Below are 16,047 nucleotides of genomic sequence, written 5' to 3'. Positions count from 1 at the left end.
AAGCACGTGGTGGCTGCGCAGTGACGTCAAATGGGCATTAGCCAATGAAACGCGGACCCTGTGGTAAGGTCCATTGCTACTCTTCCTCCCAGTGGTGAAACAACCAATCAGAGCCAGGAGGCGGATCTTAGCACTATCAAGCAGATATTGTTGTGAATGCTTAGACTAGTTAGCATGGCCACCGATGATGGCGGATTAACAGTTTTCTGTTACTGATAAGTCGTTTCTTCTCATTAGCATATTTAGCAGCTAAATACTCGAGGTTTCTTGAGCTTGATTGACAGCGCTAAGACCCGCCTCCTGGCTCTAATTGGTTGTTCATGACCGGAAGCTGTGCATTGCTTCAGAGGGCAGCACAGGGAGATCATCTTTTCACACTTTGTCTCATAACATACTGACATGGTGAGTTTTAACAAGTTTTATATATATATATATATATATATATATAAAGAAAAACTTATATACTGCAGTTTTAAAATTATTTTTGTTGAAGCAACTAATATTTTAAATAAAAATCTTGTCAAACAAAATTTTGTTTCTTTCCATAAACACTGACATCAATTAGATTAGTAAATTAAAGTGAAAGGACCACAATTATAATAAAACTCACAGATACCCATTGTTTAAAGAAAAATTCTAGTAAATCGGATTAAAGTTTCCTGGAGACAGAAAACGTGGAAGAAGATTGAATTTTTTATTTTATTTTTTTCATTTTTTAACTGATGTCCAAAATCCTACTTGTGGCAGTGAACTGCACACCTTCTTGAACAAACCATCTCTCAGGCTGGGGTGAAATTGTTGTGGCAGCATCATAATCTGGGAGTGCTTTTCTTCAGCAGACAATTATTCAGCTCAAATGCATCAGAATGGACCAACTTTTTACTGTAGTACAAAGTTCAAACTTTATAATACAGTTCCATCTTCTTCTTTTTTTGATGTTGTTCCTACTCAGAGACTCTGATCTTCACAAGAATTCTGGTTAAATGCTGAGTATTTTTATATCACTCATATAAGATATTTAGCTGTTAAAGGCTGTAAATAAAACATGAGCAGAAATCTTCCCATGATTGAGATAAAGAACATGCACTCTACAGGGGACATCTAGTGGCAGTAGTTTGCCAAAGCAGCTCAGCTGGTTACTGATAGATTTGTGAAGCTTTAGATCAATTATCCCTCTGACTGATTAAATTAAAGAGCCAGCATTCAGTCAGCAGCACCCAGTTTCAGTTCTGTTGGTAAAAAACACACCAGTTGAACCACATTGTTGACTTCTCTGGCTGCAATTTCATTGATTTTCTGGCATCAAAATCATAGTGAAGTCTCTGATATCTCTTTGACTTTTACCATCCCCTTTAGTTTGGTAGCATCTGATCTGTAGACATCGTGTCTTAAGTTTGTGTGTTCATCCAAATTGTACTCTACAAACCTAAGTTATTCAGCCATATTCTTTTGATGTAAAAAGGTTTTCTGCCATCAACCCCTCAAAACTTGCGTCTCCAGTCATGAATCTTTAACATTTCACAGCGTTGCCGCTAGGTTTAGCTCCCTTTGATTATTGTACGTGTTACATATTCCACCGTGTTTATCTTGGGACCTGTTAGCGGTTGTATGTACCGCTACCGCCCGGAGACAAACTTCCCCTTTTGAGAACAGTAAATCAATATATTTATCTTGATCCTGGCATGTTTAACTGAGGCCTGTGTAGTCTTGTGATTGAACTTTTGGGTTTCCTGCATTTGCTCTGCACACATTGCATGGTATATCTATGTGAACATGGGATAATGCACTCCTGGGAAGATTGGCAAGTGTTTTAAACGCTTTCCACTTAAGATTAATCCGTCCCACTGCAGAACGGTGGATTTCAGATTGTTGAGATATATGTGGTATTGTCTTCAAAAGCAGAGATTTATGTACATTTTCTCAGAATTTGAAGTGTATGACTTGGGTCAAATGTTTTGGGTTTCCTCCCACAGCTTCCTCACAATAGTTTGCTGGAGTTCTGGCCCATTACTCCTAAGAACTGCTGGATCTGAAGGCTGCTTCACCCACACACACATTCTACCATCAAATTCTCTATATAGGACTGAGATCAGGGACTTTGTTGTCCAGAAGCCCCTTGCACCTGGACTTTGATTTCTCAATTTATGTCTTTAGATGTTGCTTCAGTATTTTCACATAATGGTCTTTCCTAAGGATATCATCTATTTTATGAAGCGCACCAGTTCCTCCTGCAGCAAACCCCCCCCCAAAAAACAGCTCCATAATGATGATGCTACCGCCATGCTTCACTTTGGGATGGTTTTTCCACCATTTCCTCCCACATGTGGTGATGGTCATAACAGTACCACTTTGGTTTCATCAGACCACTGATGAAGGTCTTTGTCCCTGTGTACATCGGCAAACTGCAATCTGGACATATTTCACTGTGGACATAAAGAACAGCACAGGATCCCAGGGTCAGGCTGTTTCTGTCTGTGAATAGAAAGGTGTTTGGTACTGAAACTGACAGGTCCACTTCATGAACTGTAAACCGAAATAGTAAAACCTTGACTGATAATGTCCACTTTTCCATAGATGGACAAACATCTTGTTTAAAGAAAAAAGGCCAACAGCCGCATAACGTTCAGATAAATATAAGGGTAGTGCAATTTCTAAGTATGATTTTCAAATAAAGTTCAGGTTAATGACTAGTAGGAACTGGAAAGAACAGATTTTGTTTTTTTGTGCCTCCAATTAAGTTTCCAAAGCCATGACATCATCTGGGCTTTCCCCTCATTACTTAAAGAGACAGTAATCAATCTGTATGTACACTTCTGATTTTAAAGACATTAATAAATTAATCTCTGACATAATACTGACATTTAACAGAAAGAAATAATTTTGGTTATTCTAGCCGACCTAAAACATAAGAAGTTTGTTAGTTGAAATATATATATATTATTTTATGTATGTAAATGTTTGGCATGTTTCTGTATGCACCAGAGCCTTTTCCTCTCGAATCCTACGGAAGCAGACTCACTTACAAGGCCCTTGTTTTTTCATATCATGAGCAACAAGCAGGTTCCAAAAATTGCAACCAAAGTACAAAAAAATGTCTTCTTTTCTAAACCATGTGGTTTATGTCTACGGGTTTTGGGGAGTGGGGTTGAAACAAACACGCTAACCGAGCCTAAAAAAAAAAATCCTTCCAGACGTGGTTTGAGGCAACGACTGCTCCATCATCAGGAAAGAAACGTGAGTGGCTCAACATAATTTATTTCCATTTTATGTTAAAATGTACAGAGTTCTTGCTAAGAAAGAAAAAATAATAAAAATAAAAACAAAATGAATAAATTGAAATACATACAGGGACAGAGTAGAGAGCTGAGGCGGCTGAGCACGACTCAACCTTCACTGTGTGCTCCGCTGTCACCAGCGTCTCTTTATTTTGCGCTCTCTCTTAGCATACAACGCAACATGTACAATTACAAAGGATACAAAAAGGGAAGCAATATAAACAGACAAATATACCGAGCTCATTTGTACATGCCTCTTAAATGTAAGGAAGTCATCCTATACACACACACGCGCACACACACATACACGCACGCACACAAGTAAAAAAGAAAAACAATAAAACGAAAAGAATGCCAAGTGACCTTTAGATATTTGTAGTCCTTTTGTTTAAAATAGCATTAATATACTACACAAAGATAGAAAAACTCTAGAGATGAGATGGAATGGAGAGGTTAAAGGCATCTTAAAGTCACTAAAAGTGAGTGGTAATTTTTTTACATTTTGAATTTCTTAGTAATTATCCAAGAGGCGAGCTAAAAAAATGTTTTTTTTGTTGTCGTTTCCTGAAACAGAAGTGAGAAGGTACGGGGGCTGGGGGCGCGGTGGGACAAAAAAATGACAGTACCAATATCAATGTCAGAATTTCCTTTTTATATTATAGAAAAAAAAAATCTCTACAATAGTTTTCTAAAGACAAAAAGAGTCAGCTTTTGTGTCATAAAAGAAAGCTGCCCAGTCTGATAAAATTCAGAAACCAAATGACGAGAGAAACGAGTACAAGAACAGAGCGATACACTCAAAAGAAAGTATGCATGTAGAAAAAAAAAAAAAAATCCCCTCCTCTTTTGACTTTAAATACTGGTACATGGAGCGACCTGTTTACACCCGTCGTCTGAACGCCGTCCCCCCCGGGGAGAGTAGGAGCGCCCACCCATCTCTCACCCTGCTTTAGCTTAAGTGCGCCTCCATCCGAGGGCCGACCCGAGCACTAGATTGGGCATTTTAGGCACACCTTTCAGAAAGGCTGGATGTCTGCTGCCAAACGTCTAGTCAGTGGGAGTGCAGAAAGAAATACTACAGTTTTAACTAAAAAAATAAAATAAAGAACCCTTGACTTTGTCGACTCTGCTTCCCCCAAGCTGCTAAAAAGAACAAGAACTGACGCTGTACACCGTCGGTCAGTGGAGTGTGGACAAAAAGAAGGAGCTGAATGTTGGACGTTCCTGAGCCAGCCGCCGATTGGCGACGGCCAGTCAGCGTGTGTGGATGTTACATATATATACGTGTGTAAGGGAAGTACCAGAATATTTACATCTAAAATTGTTTCCAAGTGGCAGCAAACTGGAAAATAATGCTACTTGTTTCTTTTATGGATATAACATTAATAAGACAGTAACACGCTCGTCTCCTCTGTCTTTGCCGTGTTTTTTGGTACAACACTGTCCATCTGGGAAGACGGGGACTACGGAAAACAGCTCGGACGCCGCCTCAGATGCCCGAGCCTTCCGCTTTTTTTAAAATTTTTAAATTGTTTTGCAGGAACCGTCGTCTGACCCGAGCTGCCTCGGAGAGACGCTCGACCTTTTCAGGGAGGCCGAGCGGGTGGGTGTGTGTGTGTGTGTGTGTCACCGTTTCAGAATGCCACACATATAAAGACAAAAGCATATAAGAGGTCGGACTGCACACGAGTATTCCAAAAAAACGAACAGGAAAAAAACAAAAACGACAAGAAAAATAATATTTAACATTATGTTTAACAAAACAGTCCACCTACAAGCTTTCATGGTCTTTTTTTTTAGATAAGGCTTCCTATATCAATTAAAAGATTGTGTGCATGGTTGGATATACTCAGTTAACCATTTTTTAAATCTCATTCGAAGTCTGTTGGAGGAAGGAATTCCTGTATTGTCTCTCTGGGTCATTCATGGTTATTTTTTTTTTTGTTTTGCTTTTGTATTTTTGGTCGTTCTTGACCTCCCGCTGCAGGGGCCGGGGGACACTGTACCCATTTTGGCTCTTTGAACGTCCGGGGGGCCCTTGATTCAGCCCTGCAATACGCAATAATCCCCGAACACAGCCAGCTGAAGGGAGAACCAAGCCCCAAAAAATTAAAAAACCTGGACAAAAACGACTGCGCAGAGGAACAGGAAATCCAAGCACATTCCGCCTCCGATCAACCCAGCCCCACCCCCTACGCTGCCAGCAGAGGCGCCGGACCAGGCGGAGGGGAGCGAGGGGCATTTTAAAAACACAATGAGCGTCAACTCTGGTCCCGCATCTCCGTCGCCCTGCTCATCTGCTCATGTACGGCGACTGTTTCGGGACGCCGGCGTAACTGTGGTGGGAAGGGCCCGTGTACATCATGTTGCTATGGTGATTGGGCTGCATAGGCTGCTGGGGGTAACCCTGCCCTCCCATCATGCCCATCTGCATCTGCATGGGGTACTGCGCTGGCTGGTTCATGTAGGGGGGGTTGCTGTGGTAACCGCTGTTCATCATACTCTGCGGCATTCTGTAACCGGCCGACATGGCGTTCAGGGGCGTCATGTTCATGGAGTTGTACGGCGCCGGCGTGGGCATGAGGTTGGGCATCATACCGCGCTGTACCGTCAGCGTCCGGGTGGTGCCCTGCATGGCCGAGCTGCGGCCGTAAAGCTGCTGCTGGTGCGAGGCCGGCGCCAGCTGCTGCGTGGCTTTAGAGCGGATGGAGATGTGGCCTTTGACCGTGGCCATCTGCCCCTGCAGCCGGTGCGACTGCGGAGGCCCCAGGCTGATGTTGGTGGCCGGCATGTTGCACTGCAGCTGCAGCGAGCCCAGGTTCATGGAACCGGAGCTGAGGTTGGCCGGTGAGGTCATGGTGGGCTGGCCCTGAGGAAGGGCGTGGGGCGAGGGAGCCAGGCCTGGGTTGGACAGGGAGACGCTGGTGGCGTACGACGTGACAGAGGCGGAGTGCGAGTAGGGCATGGCATGTGGGTCCATGATAGTGTTGGTGAGCTGCTGGAGCTTCGCCAGGCTGAACGTGGCCGTGGACTGGGGGTAGCTCCCTGTGCCAAAGTCCTGGCTCATCCGCTCGTAGATAGCACGTCCTCCTCCTCCGCCCCCTCCGCTTTCTGGGATCTCCATGATCATGGGTGTGGAGGCGAAACCGTTGCCCATGCTGCACTGGGACAATGCCTGTTGCTGTGGTGGCAGCGGCGCTGAAGGTTGGGATTGAGGATTGGGGGTTTGCTGCGGCTGCTGAGGCGGTTGCTGGGGAACCTTTTTCTGCGACTGAGGTTGCTGCTGCTGCTGGTTGGTGCTGGGGGGCCTCTCGATCACCCCGCAGCTTTGAGGGGACTTGATCCCGCAGCTGGGGGTGTTGGAAGGAGGCGGGGGTGGCGGAGGCTGCGGCACGGCGTTACTAGCTCCTGGTCCAGTTTGCTGGATGAGGCTACAGCTGCCCATTCCCAACTGGGACCCCCCAGTGGCTGTGGAGGGCGTGAGGCTGGGAGTTTGCACAAAGGAGCAACTGTTGGACTGCGAAGACGAGGACGATGGAGTGGCAGAGGTGGAGGAGGAGGAAGAAGATGATGATGATGACGAAGCTGCAGAGGGTCCTGCCACGACAGCACCTGACATCGCCCCTCCGTTACCCCCATTTCCTGTTCCGTTGCCCCCTCCACCGCCCATAGTGGAGTCGTAGCTGCTGGGGTTGTCGTAATTCTCTGTCGTGCTCTCGATGCTGCCCAGGTCGCTGAAGCCGCTGTCCACAACCTGCTGCGAGTGGTCCGACACCGACGGCACGTCCATCATCGGAGAAGTCTCCATGTTCTGCTGGGATGGGGCGGATAGTGAGCTCGGGTGTTCTGGAGTGATTTGGGTGTAGCCGCTGCCGGTGCTGCTGCTATTGCCTGTGGATCCGGCAGGGCCCGGCGTACCGCCCCTCTGTCCAGCTGGTGTGGTCTCCACGACGCCTGAGGACAACCCTGGGCTGTTGACCGAGCGGACAGACTGGTTGGGCAAAGGAGGCACTGGAGGGTTTGGGAGTGGGCTGCTATGTTGTGAAGCTCCGCACTCCTCCACCAGAGGCAGACCCTCCTCTTCGTTCTCCCCCGCGTGGCTGTAACTCTGCAGGGTCCGGCAGGCAGCGAGCGTCTCCTCGCAGTCTTGGTAAGCGCCATGGTGCGGCTGCGGCTCGGCCTCTTCCTCCTGGGCCTCTCCTTGCGTCAGCGACTGCACAGCCTGCATCGTCTCCAGGTCCAGCTCGTTGGAGTGCTGATGCTGGTGGTGCGGATGGTGTTGGCCCAACTCCTCTTTATAGTCGGAGTGCTGGTGTGGGTGGGAGTGTGCGTGTTGGGGTTCCATCAACAGCGTGACGTCTTTGTCGTCCGGGTGTAGCGTCTCCAGCTGCATGTTCTCAGAAGGGACGGCCATGGCAGTGACCGTCTCCACGGCTGCAGCCGCTGCGGCCGACTCCTCTTGCTCCCTGCGCCGCCTCTCCTCCTGCACGGGGTCGGTGGAAGGAGGTGGAGACTTGACTTCCTGCACCTCCTTCTCAGCCTCCTCCTCCTCCTCCTCGTCTTCCTCCTGCTTGCTGACATAGCTTGGCACCACGCTGTTGTCCATGTCTAAAAAAGCCTCGCCACCTTGGGGTTCTTCTTTGACTGGAGGAGAGTTTGGCCGAGAGGTGGGCTCGTCCTCGTCCTCTTCATCCTCCTCGTCTTCTTCGTCATCAGAATCTGGTCTTTTTCTTGACTTGCAGCTGTTGCTCTTGTCTTCTAAATGTCCGTCACCTTCGTCATCCGCGTCGTGCTCTTCGCTCCGCCTGCTGCCAGAACCCGGTGTGACGGCTGCTCGCCTGGTGACGCTGCTGCCTCCACTGCCCATGCTGCCACTTTCCTCTTCTTCCCTGTCTTCGTTGTCGTCATCGTCCTCCCCGTCAGCTACCTCTGCGTCGTGGGGTTGGGAATGTGGGGCCCGTGGCCCTGACGCTGACGAGGAAGACGAGGGGGACAGTAGGGGACGGGATGGTGGACGGCTGGGCTTGTCTTCCACCCATGCGGTTTCAGTGTCCTCGTCCTCGTCTTCTTCATCCTCCTCGTCCGGCTCGGAGGTGGGTGGAGGCTTGGGGGCAGGCTGCGGTGGCTGGTGGATGGAGCGGTTCTTTGGCGGCCTCCCTCGCCTTTTGGGCACTTTTTGTTCGGTAGGTTTAGGGAAATAGTCGTCGTCATCCGAGTCTTTTTGTTTGTCAGTTTCGCCAAGTCGCAAACTTGCGGTAGTGTAATCCTCTCCCTGGAGCAGCTGGGAGTCTTTGTCCAGCCGCTGTCTTTCCTTCTCCTGCTTCTCAGCCTCCTCCCGTTGAAGGTACCAGCTCCGCGGCTTGCGGCCAGGCTTCATTTTGATTTTAGGGGTGTGCAAATCTCCACTTTGGATCTGGCCGCCTTCTTGGTTAGGCCCACCACCAGGGGGTTTCCCAGGATCGCATTTCGCCCACTGCGGCTTGCGGCTCTTTCCTTTTGGCCAGCCCTTCTTCTTCTTGACAGGGACCTCGGGGTTGACCATTGGTAACTCTGATGGCCTTGCTGCCAGAGCGGATATGGGTTTCAGCATAGGTGTTAGTTCTGGAAAAGCAAGAAGAAAAGCAAGAAATCCATATGAAAACCCTACAACAGTGTATGTAGAGGTATCTATACTAAACTCCTCACGTCTTTCATAAAATACAAAAACAATTTATTTACCATCTTCCTCTGAATCAGAGAGGTTGGAGTGGCGAGCTCTCTTGGGTGTTGGCTCAGACAATCTCAGAGCAGATCTCGCTGGGGGGTAGCGACGCAGTGGGTGGCCCAGGGACATTTCCTCTACAAGTCTGGGCATAGGCCTCTCAGAGTCTGAGTCTACAAAGGGCTCATCCAACACCTCCGTCGTCTCAGAAATGGTCTCCGTCACCACGCTGCTCTGTGGGTGACTGCTCCGACGAAAACGAGGCCTCTTTAGGGGCTTCTAGGAAGGAACAATGCAATTTATTTAGACATGACAATCTCTGTCTAAAGTCGGAACTAAAGTTTGTAGGGGATTAACATTGGAGATGCACCAGTCAGGATTTGTGGAGTTCTGATCTTCAGGTTTGTTGTTGTTGTTGTTCTTTTTTTAGATAGTGGCTGATTCCGAATTTTCTTTAAGATCTATGATTTAATAAGCCGACATACAAAAAAGATTCAAACTATTTTATTTTCTTGCTTTCCTGCCAGAAAGTAACTAATTATAGGCAACTTAGTGCCATGTGTGAAAGAGCAGTCGGTCTAAGATCTGATTTTACTATTTTATAAAGAGTTAAAAATGATTGAAAAGTGCACATTTTAGGATGCTTTTACACCCAGACAATCTAGAACTTCTTTTCACTTCAATGCCTTCTGCTTAAGCAGTTTGGATTCCAGATATTAGAAACATTCATTTTTTATATCAAGAATTGACTTATAGTTTAAAAATCCTTTCTGGATATTAAATGTTAAAATGCCATAGTCGTACTGAAAACAGATGTTGTGTGAAGCAGTACAATGTTCTGCTATGTTCACACAGATCACATATGTTTAGGGTCGTCACTTCTGTCTCTTTGAATTGCTGCACTGTGAGGTGATAAAACCGGCCCAAATGAACTCTGGTCCATCTAGGGCAGAGCAAACCGATCTGGTAAGAAAGCAGATTTAAGTTGGCTTTGTTACATTAACCAACACTTCGGTTAGTGCGAAGTAGTGACGATGTCATCCCCTCAAAGCATGGAAGTTTGCTTGATTTGGAAATGTTAACACTCTTTGTAATCTCAACGGACTCCATTTGCCTTCCTGTTATCTAGTCAAAGTATTGCTCTCTCCTATGCCGAATGAATTGAATACATTTCTTTTGAATAGCTTCTTTCATTTTTTTTCCTCTGAATTAAACTTTTTACACCTCAACGACATTGAAAACAGTTAACTTCAGAGTATACTTCCCTCCGTAACGCCATTTACAGCGAAGCTGGTGAGATTGGATTTTTGACTTTCTGAGTGGCCTTCTTGGTGCATCTTTAATTCTGACAGCTTCAGCCAGTCCCTTACCTTGCATTTGAGCCCCATTACTGGCTTGGTGAGGATGGGCGGGGAGCATCCCCTCTCCTCGTCGTCATCTTCGTCGTCATCTTCCTCCTCGTCGTCGTCGCTGCTCTCACTGAAGCAGCTCTTGTCGATGGACGCCGCTTCGTTTAACCTGGACAGGACCGACTGTGTCAGCCCCTCCCCAGTCCCGTCTGGAAGCCTAGGCTTCGGGCCCCTCTTCTTTCTCGGCGGCCGCCCTCTTCGCGCCGTGGGGGTTATGGAAGGGTGCCTCGCCAAGTCCAGAGAGTGAAAAGCTGAGGAGTCTCCTTGTCTATCCATGGAGAAAAGGGACGGTGGGCTGCATGAAGAGCCGGCCGTCCGGCTCTCCCCCAGAATCTCATCATCTTCATCGTCCTCGTCTTCCATGGGGCGGATCTTGGGTGGCCGTCCAACGCGCGTGCTGTTCTTTATCTTGCCCCAGGGGCAGTTTTTGGGTGGACGACCCCGCGGCCGACGCTCACCATTCGTCGGCAGAGGAGGGTGCGCCGGGTCTGGAAGAGTCAGCGGGCCGTGGACGGACGGGGAAGCTGGGGTGCTTTGGTTGATGGGAAGCCCCAGGAAGCCCTTTGCTTCTTCATCCTCTACTCTCTGCTGCATCTGCCAGGGTGTTGTTGGAACCTTGTGGCTTGGTTTCATCTGCTCAGATCATAGAAATATATCAAAAATTTATCAAAGTAAGTCAAATAAACCCCTCAAATTCGTGTTGCCTACCCCCTTATGAATGCCATCGACTGGTCCTTCATCGTCCTCCTCTTCATCCTCCTCCTCTCCATCCGTTTCCGAGACGACGGTGTTTGTGACAATGACCGGCGTCCAGCGGAGACACTCGGGGTCAACTTCCAGCTGTCGCGGCCGAGCCTTGAGGCGAGCCATGTGGTTGGTCACCACCTTTTCCCTTCGCACCAACACAAGCCTGCAAAAAATAAAAAATAAAGGAGCGTTACAGTTGTTTCAACTTAAAACAGTACTAGACTAACTTGAAATGTTTCTCTTTTTTTAAACAGAGACTTAAATGTACCAAGTCACAAATTTGTTTGATAACTGCACCAGTACAGCCTTTATCTACTCCAGCAGCTTCACAAGTTTGGTAAAACATCAAAAAACAGCTTTAATCTGTTCGGTCAGTGCAATAAGGAGCAGAACAGCCAATGTAAAATAAATAACGAAACTGGAACTAACAAACACAAAAGGTTGACTAACTTTGTCAAAAATGTAACAAATAAACTGCAACAAACCTTCTTTCAAATGGTTCAGAAAATGGAATCTGGATTCTAATGCGATCTAGAATTTCTTTTAGCATCAGGACCGATTCAGATGTTAATATCGGATCGGTGCATCTCTACACTTTAGAGATACACCAACATGAAAATTTGGGGCAATATAAGTATTTGCAATTAATACTGCTGTTATGGCTGACGAGAAATATATTTCATTACCGTTTCAACACGTTTGGGGAAAAAACGACCAGAAACAGGCTGCAACGAGATAAATATAAATATCGGTCGTTGAATTGGCTCGGTTTTCTTTATTGGAACCGATACCGCCATCTTAAAAAGGGACTAATATCAGCCAACGTTAGCGCCGATATATCGTGCGTCCCTGCTTTACTTCTATGCACGATCACGACGTGCGACAACTTGCAGAAACCTGAGCAGAGCCCTGAACCGCTCCGGACGTGTGAAGCCGTGCGGCATTAAGCCGTCGCTCCTGACCTGTCTCCTCGCTGCTCCAGCATGTTGAGGCTGTGCAGGGTGGTGGTGATGTCCTGCGGGCAAATGCCCGTCTTCTTGCTGAGCTGCCGTATGGTGAGCTGCCGGTCACGGACCTCGTGGAGACACTCCAGCACCACGCTGCGCCAGTACGCCATGTAGGACAGCCGGCCCAGGTCCGACAGAGGCTTTTCCGGGGAGCCGGGTTGCCCTTCCCGTTTTGACAGCAGGTAGCCTAGAAAGAAATGGAAACGGTTTTATGCATTGTAAGACGACAGGTGACGTTTTCAGGCATTTTGGGGTGGACGGGCGTCCTTACTAAAGTCGATGAGAAAGCGTCCATAGCCCTTGCGCTGGTATTGTGGAAGAATCATGATGCATGATACGTTGTATTTCTGTTGACAGTGCTTCTCCTGCAGAAGAACAGAATGAAAAATATTAGCAAGTTTTTTTCTTTGAGTGAATAGACATCAGGGTTTTTATTCTGTTTTCATTCTTGCAGAGGGAAAAAAGTTGATGGATGATCCTTCAATGCAGGATTGTAGGGTGTGCCTGCAGCGTTTGTTTATTTCATTTAATACAGTTAGATTTTTACTGCACGTGCAGAAGTATTCACTCCCTCTGAAGTCATGTCACAACCGCACACTTCTGTTTATTTTAAGACCATTTTATGGGCTAGATAAGGTAATGCATAATTGTAAGAAATGTTTTTCCCCCCCAGATATTTGAGAAGTATGGCTTCCATCTGACCGGTCCATTCTAGATCAACAACAGGATGTTACAGGTACAACTCAAATCTTCTGCAGTGTGAGAGCCGTAGATGTCCCATAACTTTTTGGGGGAAAGAAATTATACAATGACTGTACAAATTTATATAAATATCTACTTCAGGAAATCTGTCATATTAAAAAAATAAATAACCTCTCTTTACGATTTAAAATGAAACTAAATTTAGCAAAAAGAGGATGGGTAGTTTTTTTCCTGTGAGATGGAAAAAGTAATGCTTTTATGTGTAAAAGCACATCAATTCCAACATAATGAAAAGACAAACAGATCAAAATGAATATTACTGGAACTTTCAGTGCAAATATTATAAGAACAATATTAAAAACTGTTTAAAATTTGTTGTTAAATCTAGATTTAAAACATTAGTTGCTTCTTTTAATTCCTTTAGCCAGAGTTATTAATAGCCATTGTTTAAGGCCCAATGAGCCACTTGTGGCTAAACTTCTACAACAACTTCTAGAATAAAAACTGAAGTTTGTGGCTTAAAGGAAATATGAAAAGGTTGTTTGCGCACTGGTTCCAGTTTAAAGGTATTTATCTCAGGAAAACAGAGCTTCCAGGGAGACATTCCGAGTCTTGCGTACCTTGGAGAAGTAGCCGACTAGATGGCAACCTTTGTTGTCGTTCTGTGTGAGGACGTAGAAAAGGAAGGGCTCCACGTCGTAGTAAAGGGTCTTGTGGTCCAGGAACAGCTTGGCCAGCAGACACAGGTTTTGACAGTAGATTGTGCTCACGTTTCCATCAACCTGTGGCGGGACAAGAGGGAAAGATGCCAATGATTAGGACTTTTGGTCTTGTCTTTTGACATCCGGTTGCATTCCCTGAACACATTACTCACCTCAAAAACAGAAACCTCGTCCTTCCTGTAGATCTCGTTGGCCGGAGGATGGAACCAGCTGCACTTCTTCATGTGCTGGTAGAGGATGCTGCGGCTCTTCATGTAGCGCAGGCAGAACTCACACAGGTACAGCTTGGGGAGCCTACGAAGACGGACGAGAAGATGGTTAAACGTGGAACAAGTCTATTCAGAGTACAGACGACAGCAAGCGTGGCGCTTTAGAAAACGAAACGATTGAAGGCAACAGCTATGAGCACCGACTGCAAGTCATGTACATTTTGTGCTGATGCTTTTCGTCGCGTTAGCTTACCTGCTGTACTCCTGCGGGTACGGAGACGAGTACCAGGTCTGGATTTCAAACTTGCCAAATTCAATGACTGACGGACAGCGCATCTGTGGGTCTGGTGGACCAGTCACGCCGACTTTCTGTTTGGGTGAACGACAGACGAGGAAATGGATCACAAACAGCTCATCATCGACAAGATACCAACAGCGGTTACCAAATAAAGAGAATTACGTTAGATACTTCCAACTTCAGATAGATGTTTAAGGAGGAATGGATTATTGCTTAAAATTAGCTCTTTCTCAGAACTAATGTTTAAGATTGGCACTGTTGCATTAGCTGAATTAAGTTTTCAGATAGCTGTGCCACGGCTGTCCGATTGTCTGATAGACATATTTTACTGGGACATTCCTAAAAGGACACATATTACCTGCATGCAGAATCACACATGCAGGTTGAAGATGCCCAGAGGGAACAGGCCTTGTCCTAACTCTACCCTGTGGCTTTAATCCATGAAATCTTTACAGACCAGTGTGACGAGCCCTGCCCACAGTTTATGACAATCATCAAGTCTTTTCCACTGCTACTCATCCAGATTAATCACACTTTTTACAGTGAAATAACTGCTCAATCAGCACCAAACACTTCAGCGCCCAGTGAGGCTATTCCAGTCAGGATCCAAGTTTTATTAAGGCCTCTGCGAAGCCAGCCAAACACCCACCGTCTCAGGTTTACTGTGACACATAAACCGGGGACATAAAGGAGCAAAATTTATGCTTCGTCTCTTTATCTACCGTCTAACCCGTCAAGGCACTGACAGTAAAGTTTATGAGCCAAACTGACAAGTGGGAGTGGACGCGTATACACACAAGGAGAAAGAAGAAGAAAAGAGGACAACAACCTAGCGTAATCAGCGTGTAGCACAGCATTTTGTTCTAGTTTGACCTTCTGCGTGTTGTGCATTCGCGTCTTCCCCTCTGAGATAGTAAGGCATGCATACCTGAAGCGCCAGCTCCTGGATATGTTTGAACAGTTCAATGTCTTTTTCTGTCAGGTTCTCGTGTCCGGGCAGTTTGTCTTCGTCCTCCCGCCAGTCGCTGCCGTCCTGATTGTCTGCAAACCAAAAGAATGAGCTGACATGAATGCAAATCCGATGACACTAGAGAGCTACCAACATTCACCATGAAGGCGAACGAATACACGAAGCTCTTGATGGTACGACAACTGAAGTGGTTAATGTTCTTGGTGAAAACTTTAGCATTTCCTCTACTCTGCAGTTTTGCACTTCAAACTTCAAATTTACTTTAATTCATTAGAAATAACTTCACAAAAACTGCAGATGTTTTTTCTTTTTTTTTTTTAATCATTGCCCTAAAACGATTGAGACAAATTCGAAATCAGTAACAAATAGAGAACGGTGCAACGTCTCCAAAAGAGAGATGTAAAGTTTTACGCATTTAATTCAAAGTACGGCATTGATGTCTTCAATGGCAACAACAGACTCATCCTCACCACCCCCGTCATCTCCTTCTCCTTTCCGCCCCGCCTTCTTCCGAATGCGGCACTGCTGCGAGTAGTCCACCACCTCCTGCCGCGCCTTGCGGCCCGCCGGCGATGGCGTGAAGAACTTGGTGAGGGCGTCGATGAGGCCCTTGGTCTTGCTGTTGAAGTGCAGGCTGCTGTTTGACTGCTCGTCGTCCCCGCGCATCGAAAAAAGTAGCCGGTCGTCGCCGGGGTAACCTTCGCAAGAGGAGCTGGAGGAAGAGTTGGCCGAGGTGGAGCGCTTCCTCCGACCTCGGCCTCCCAGCTTCTTGAAGGGTCGCCCTGGTCTGTGGGGAGAGAGGACGGCAGGTTAGTCTGACTGAAGGAGAATAATCACTCTTAGCATGTGTCGTAGCTGTTAGCTTTCGGTAGCACATACAGTAATTTGGAAAAGCATCTGGGGAACTTTTAATTACATCCATAAACTTTAAAGTAACTTATTGGGACTTGCTACATTACAGCTTAGTCCACTTTAATCGAAGTCCGCCTAAAAGCCTCTCTTCTCGG

The 16,047-nt window shown here is 46.5% G+C and overlaps 1 protein-coding gene across 1 annotated transcript in view; it reads right to left on the bottom strand.

Annotated features, from left to right (window-relative positions):
* Positions 1-4,796: 4,796 nt before the first annotated feature.
* The window catches only part of kat6a (K(lysine) acetyltransferase 6A), a 38,180-nt gene continuing 26,929 nt past the window's right edge, over positions 4,797-16,047 (bottom strand). The window contains exons 7-17 of the mRNA XM_007564712.2: positions 15,511-15,827; positions 14,999-15,111; positions 14,026-14,141; positions 13,716-13,857; positions 13,462-13,623; positions 12,411-12,504; positions 12,095-12,326; positions 11,094-11,295; positions 10,347-11,018; positions 8,994-9,255; positions 4,797-8,876 (exon numbers count right to left, since the gene is read on the bottom strand). Coding sequence (XP_007564774.1) covers positions 5,569-8,876; positions 8,994-9,255; positions 10,347-11,018; positions 11,094-11,295; positions 12,095-12,326; positions 12,411-12,504; positions 13,462-13,623; positions 13,716-13,857; positions 14,026-14,141; positions 14,999-15,111; positions 15,511-15,827 — 5,620 coding nt within the window. The 3' untranslated portion in view covers positions 4,797-5,568. The remainder of the gene's footprint in view (positions 8,877-8,993; positions 9,256-10,346; positions 11,019-11,093; positions 11,296-12,094; positions 12,327-12,410; positions 12,505-13,461; positions 13,624-13,715; positions 13,858-14,025; positions 14,142-14,998; positions 15,112-15,510; positions 15,828-16,047) is intronic.

Source organism: Poecilia formosa, unplaced genomic scaffold (genome assembly GCF_000485575.1).
Source record: "Poecilia formosa unplaced genomic scaffold, Poecilia_formosa-5.1.2 Scaffold167, whole genome shotgun sequence".
NCBI lineage: Eukaryota > Metazoa > Chordata > Actinopteri > Cyprinodontiformes > Poeciliidae > Poecilia > Poecilia formosa.
This window is presented reverse-complemented; position numbering and strand designations above follow the sequence as displayed.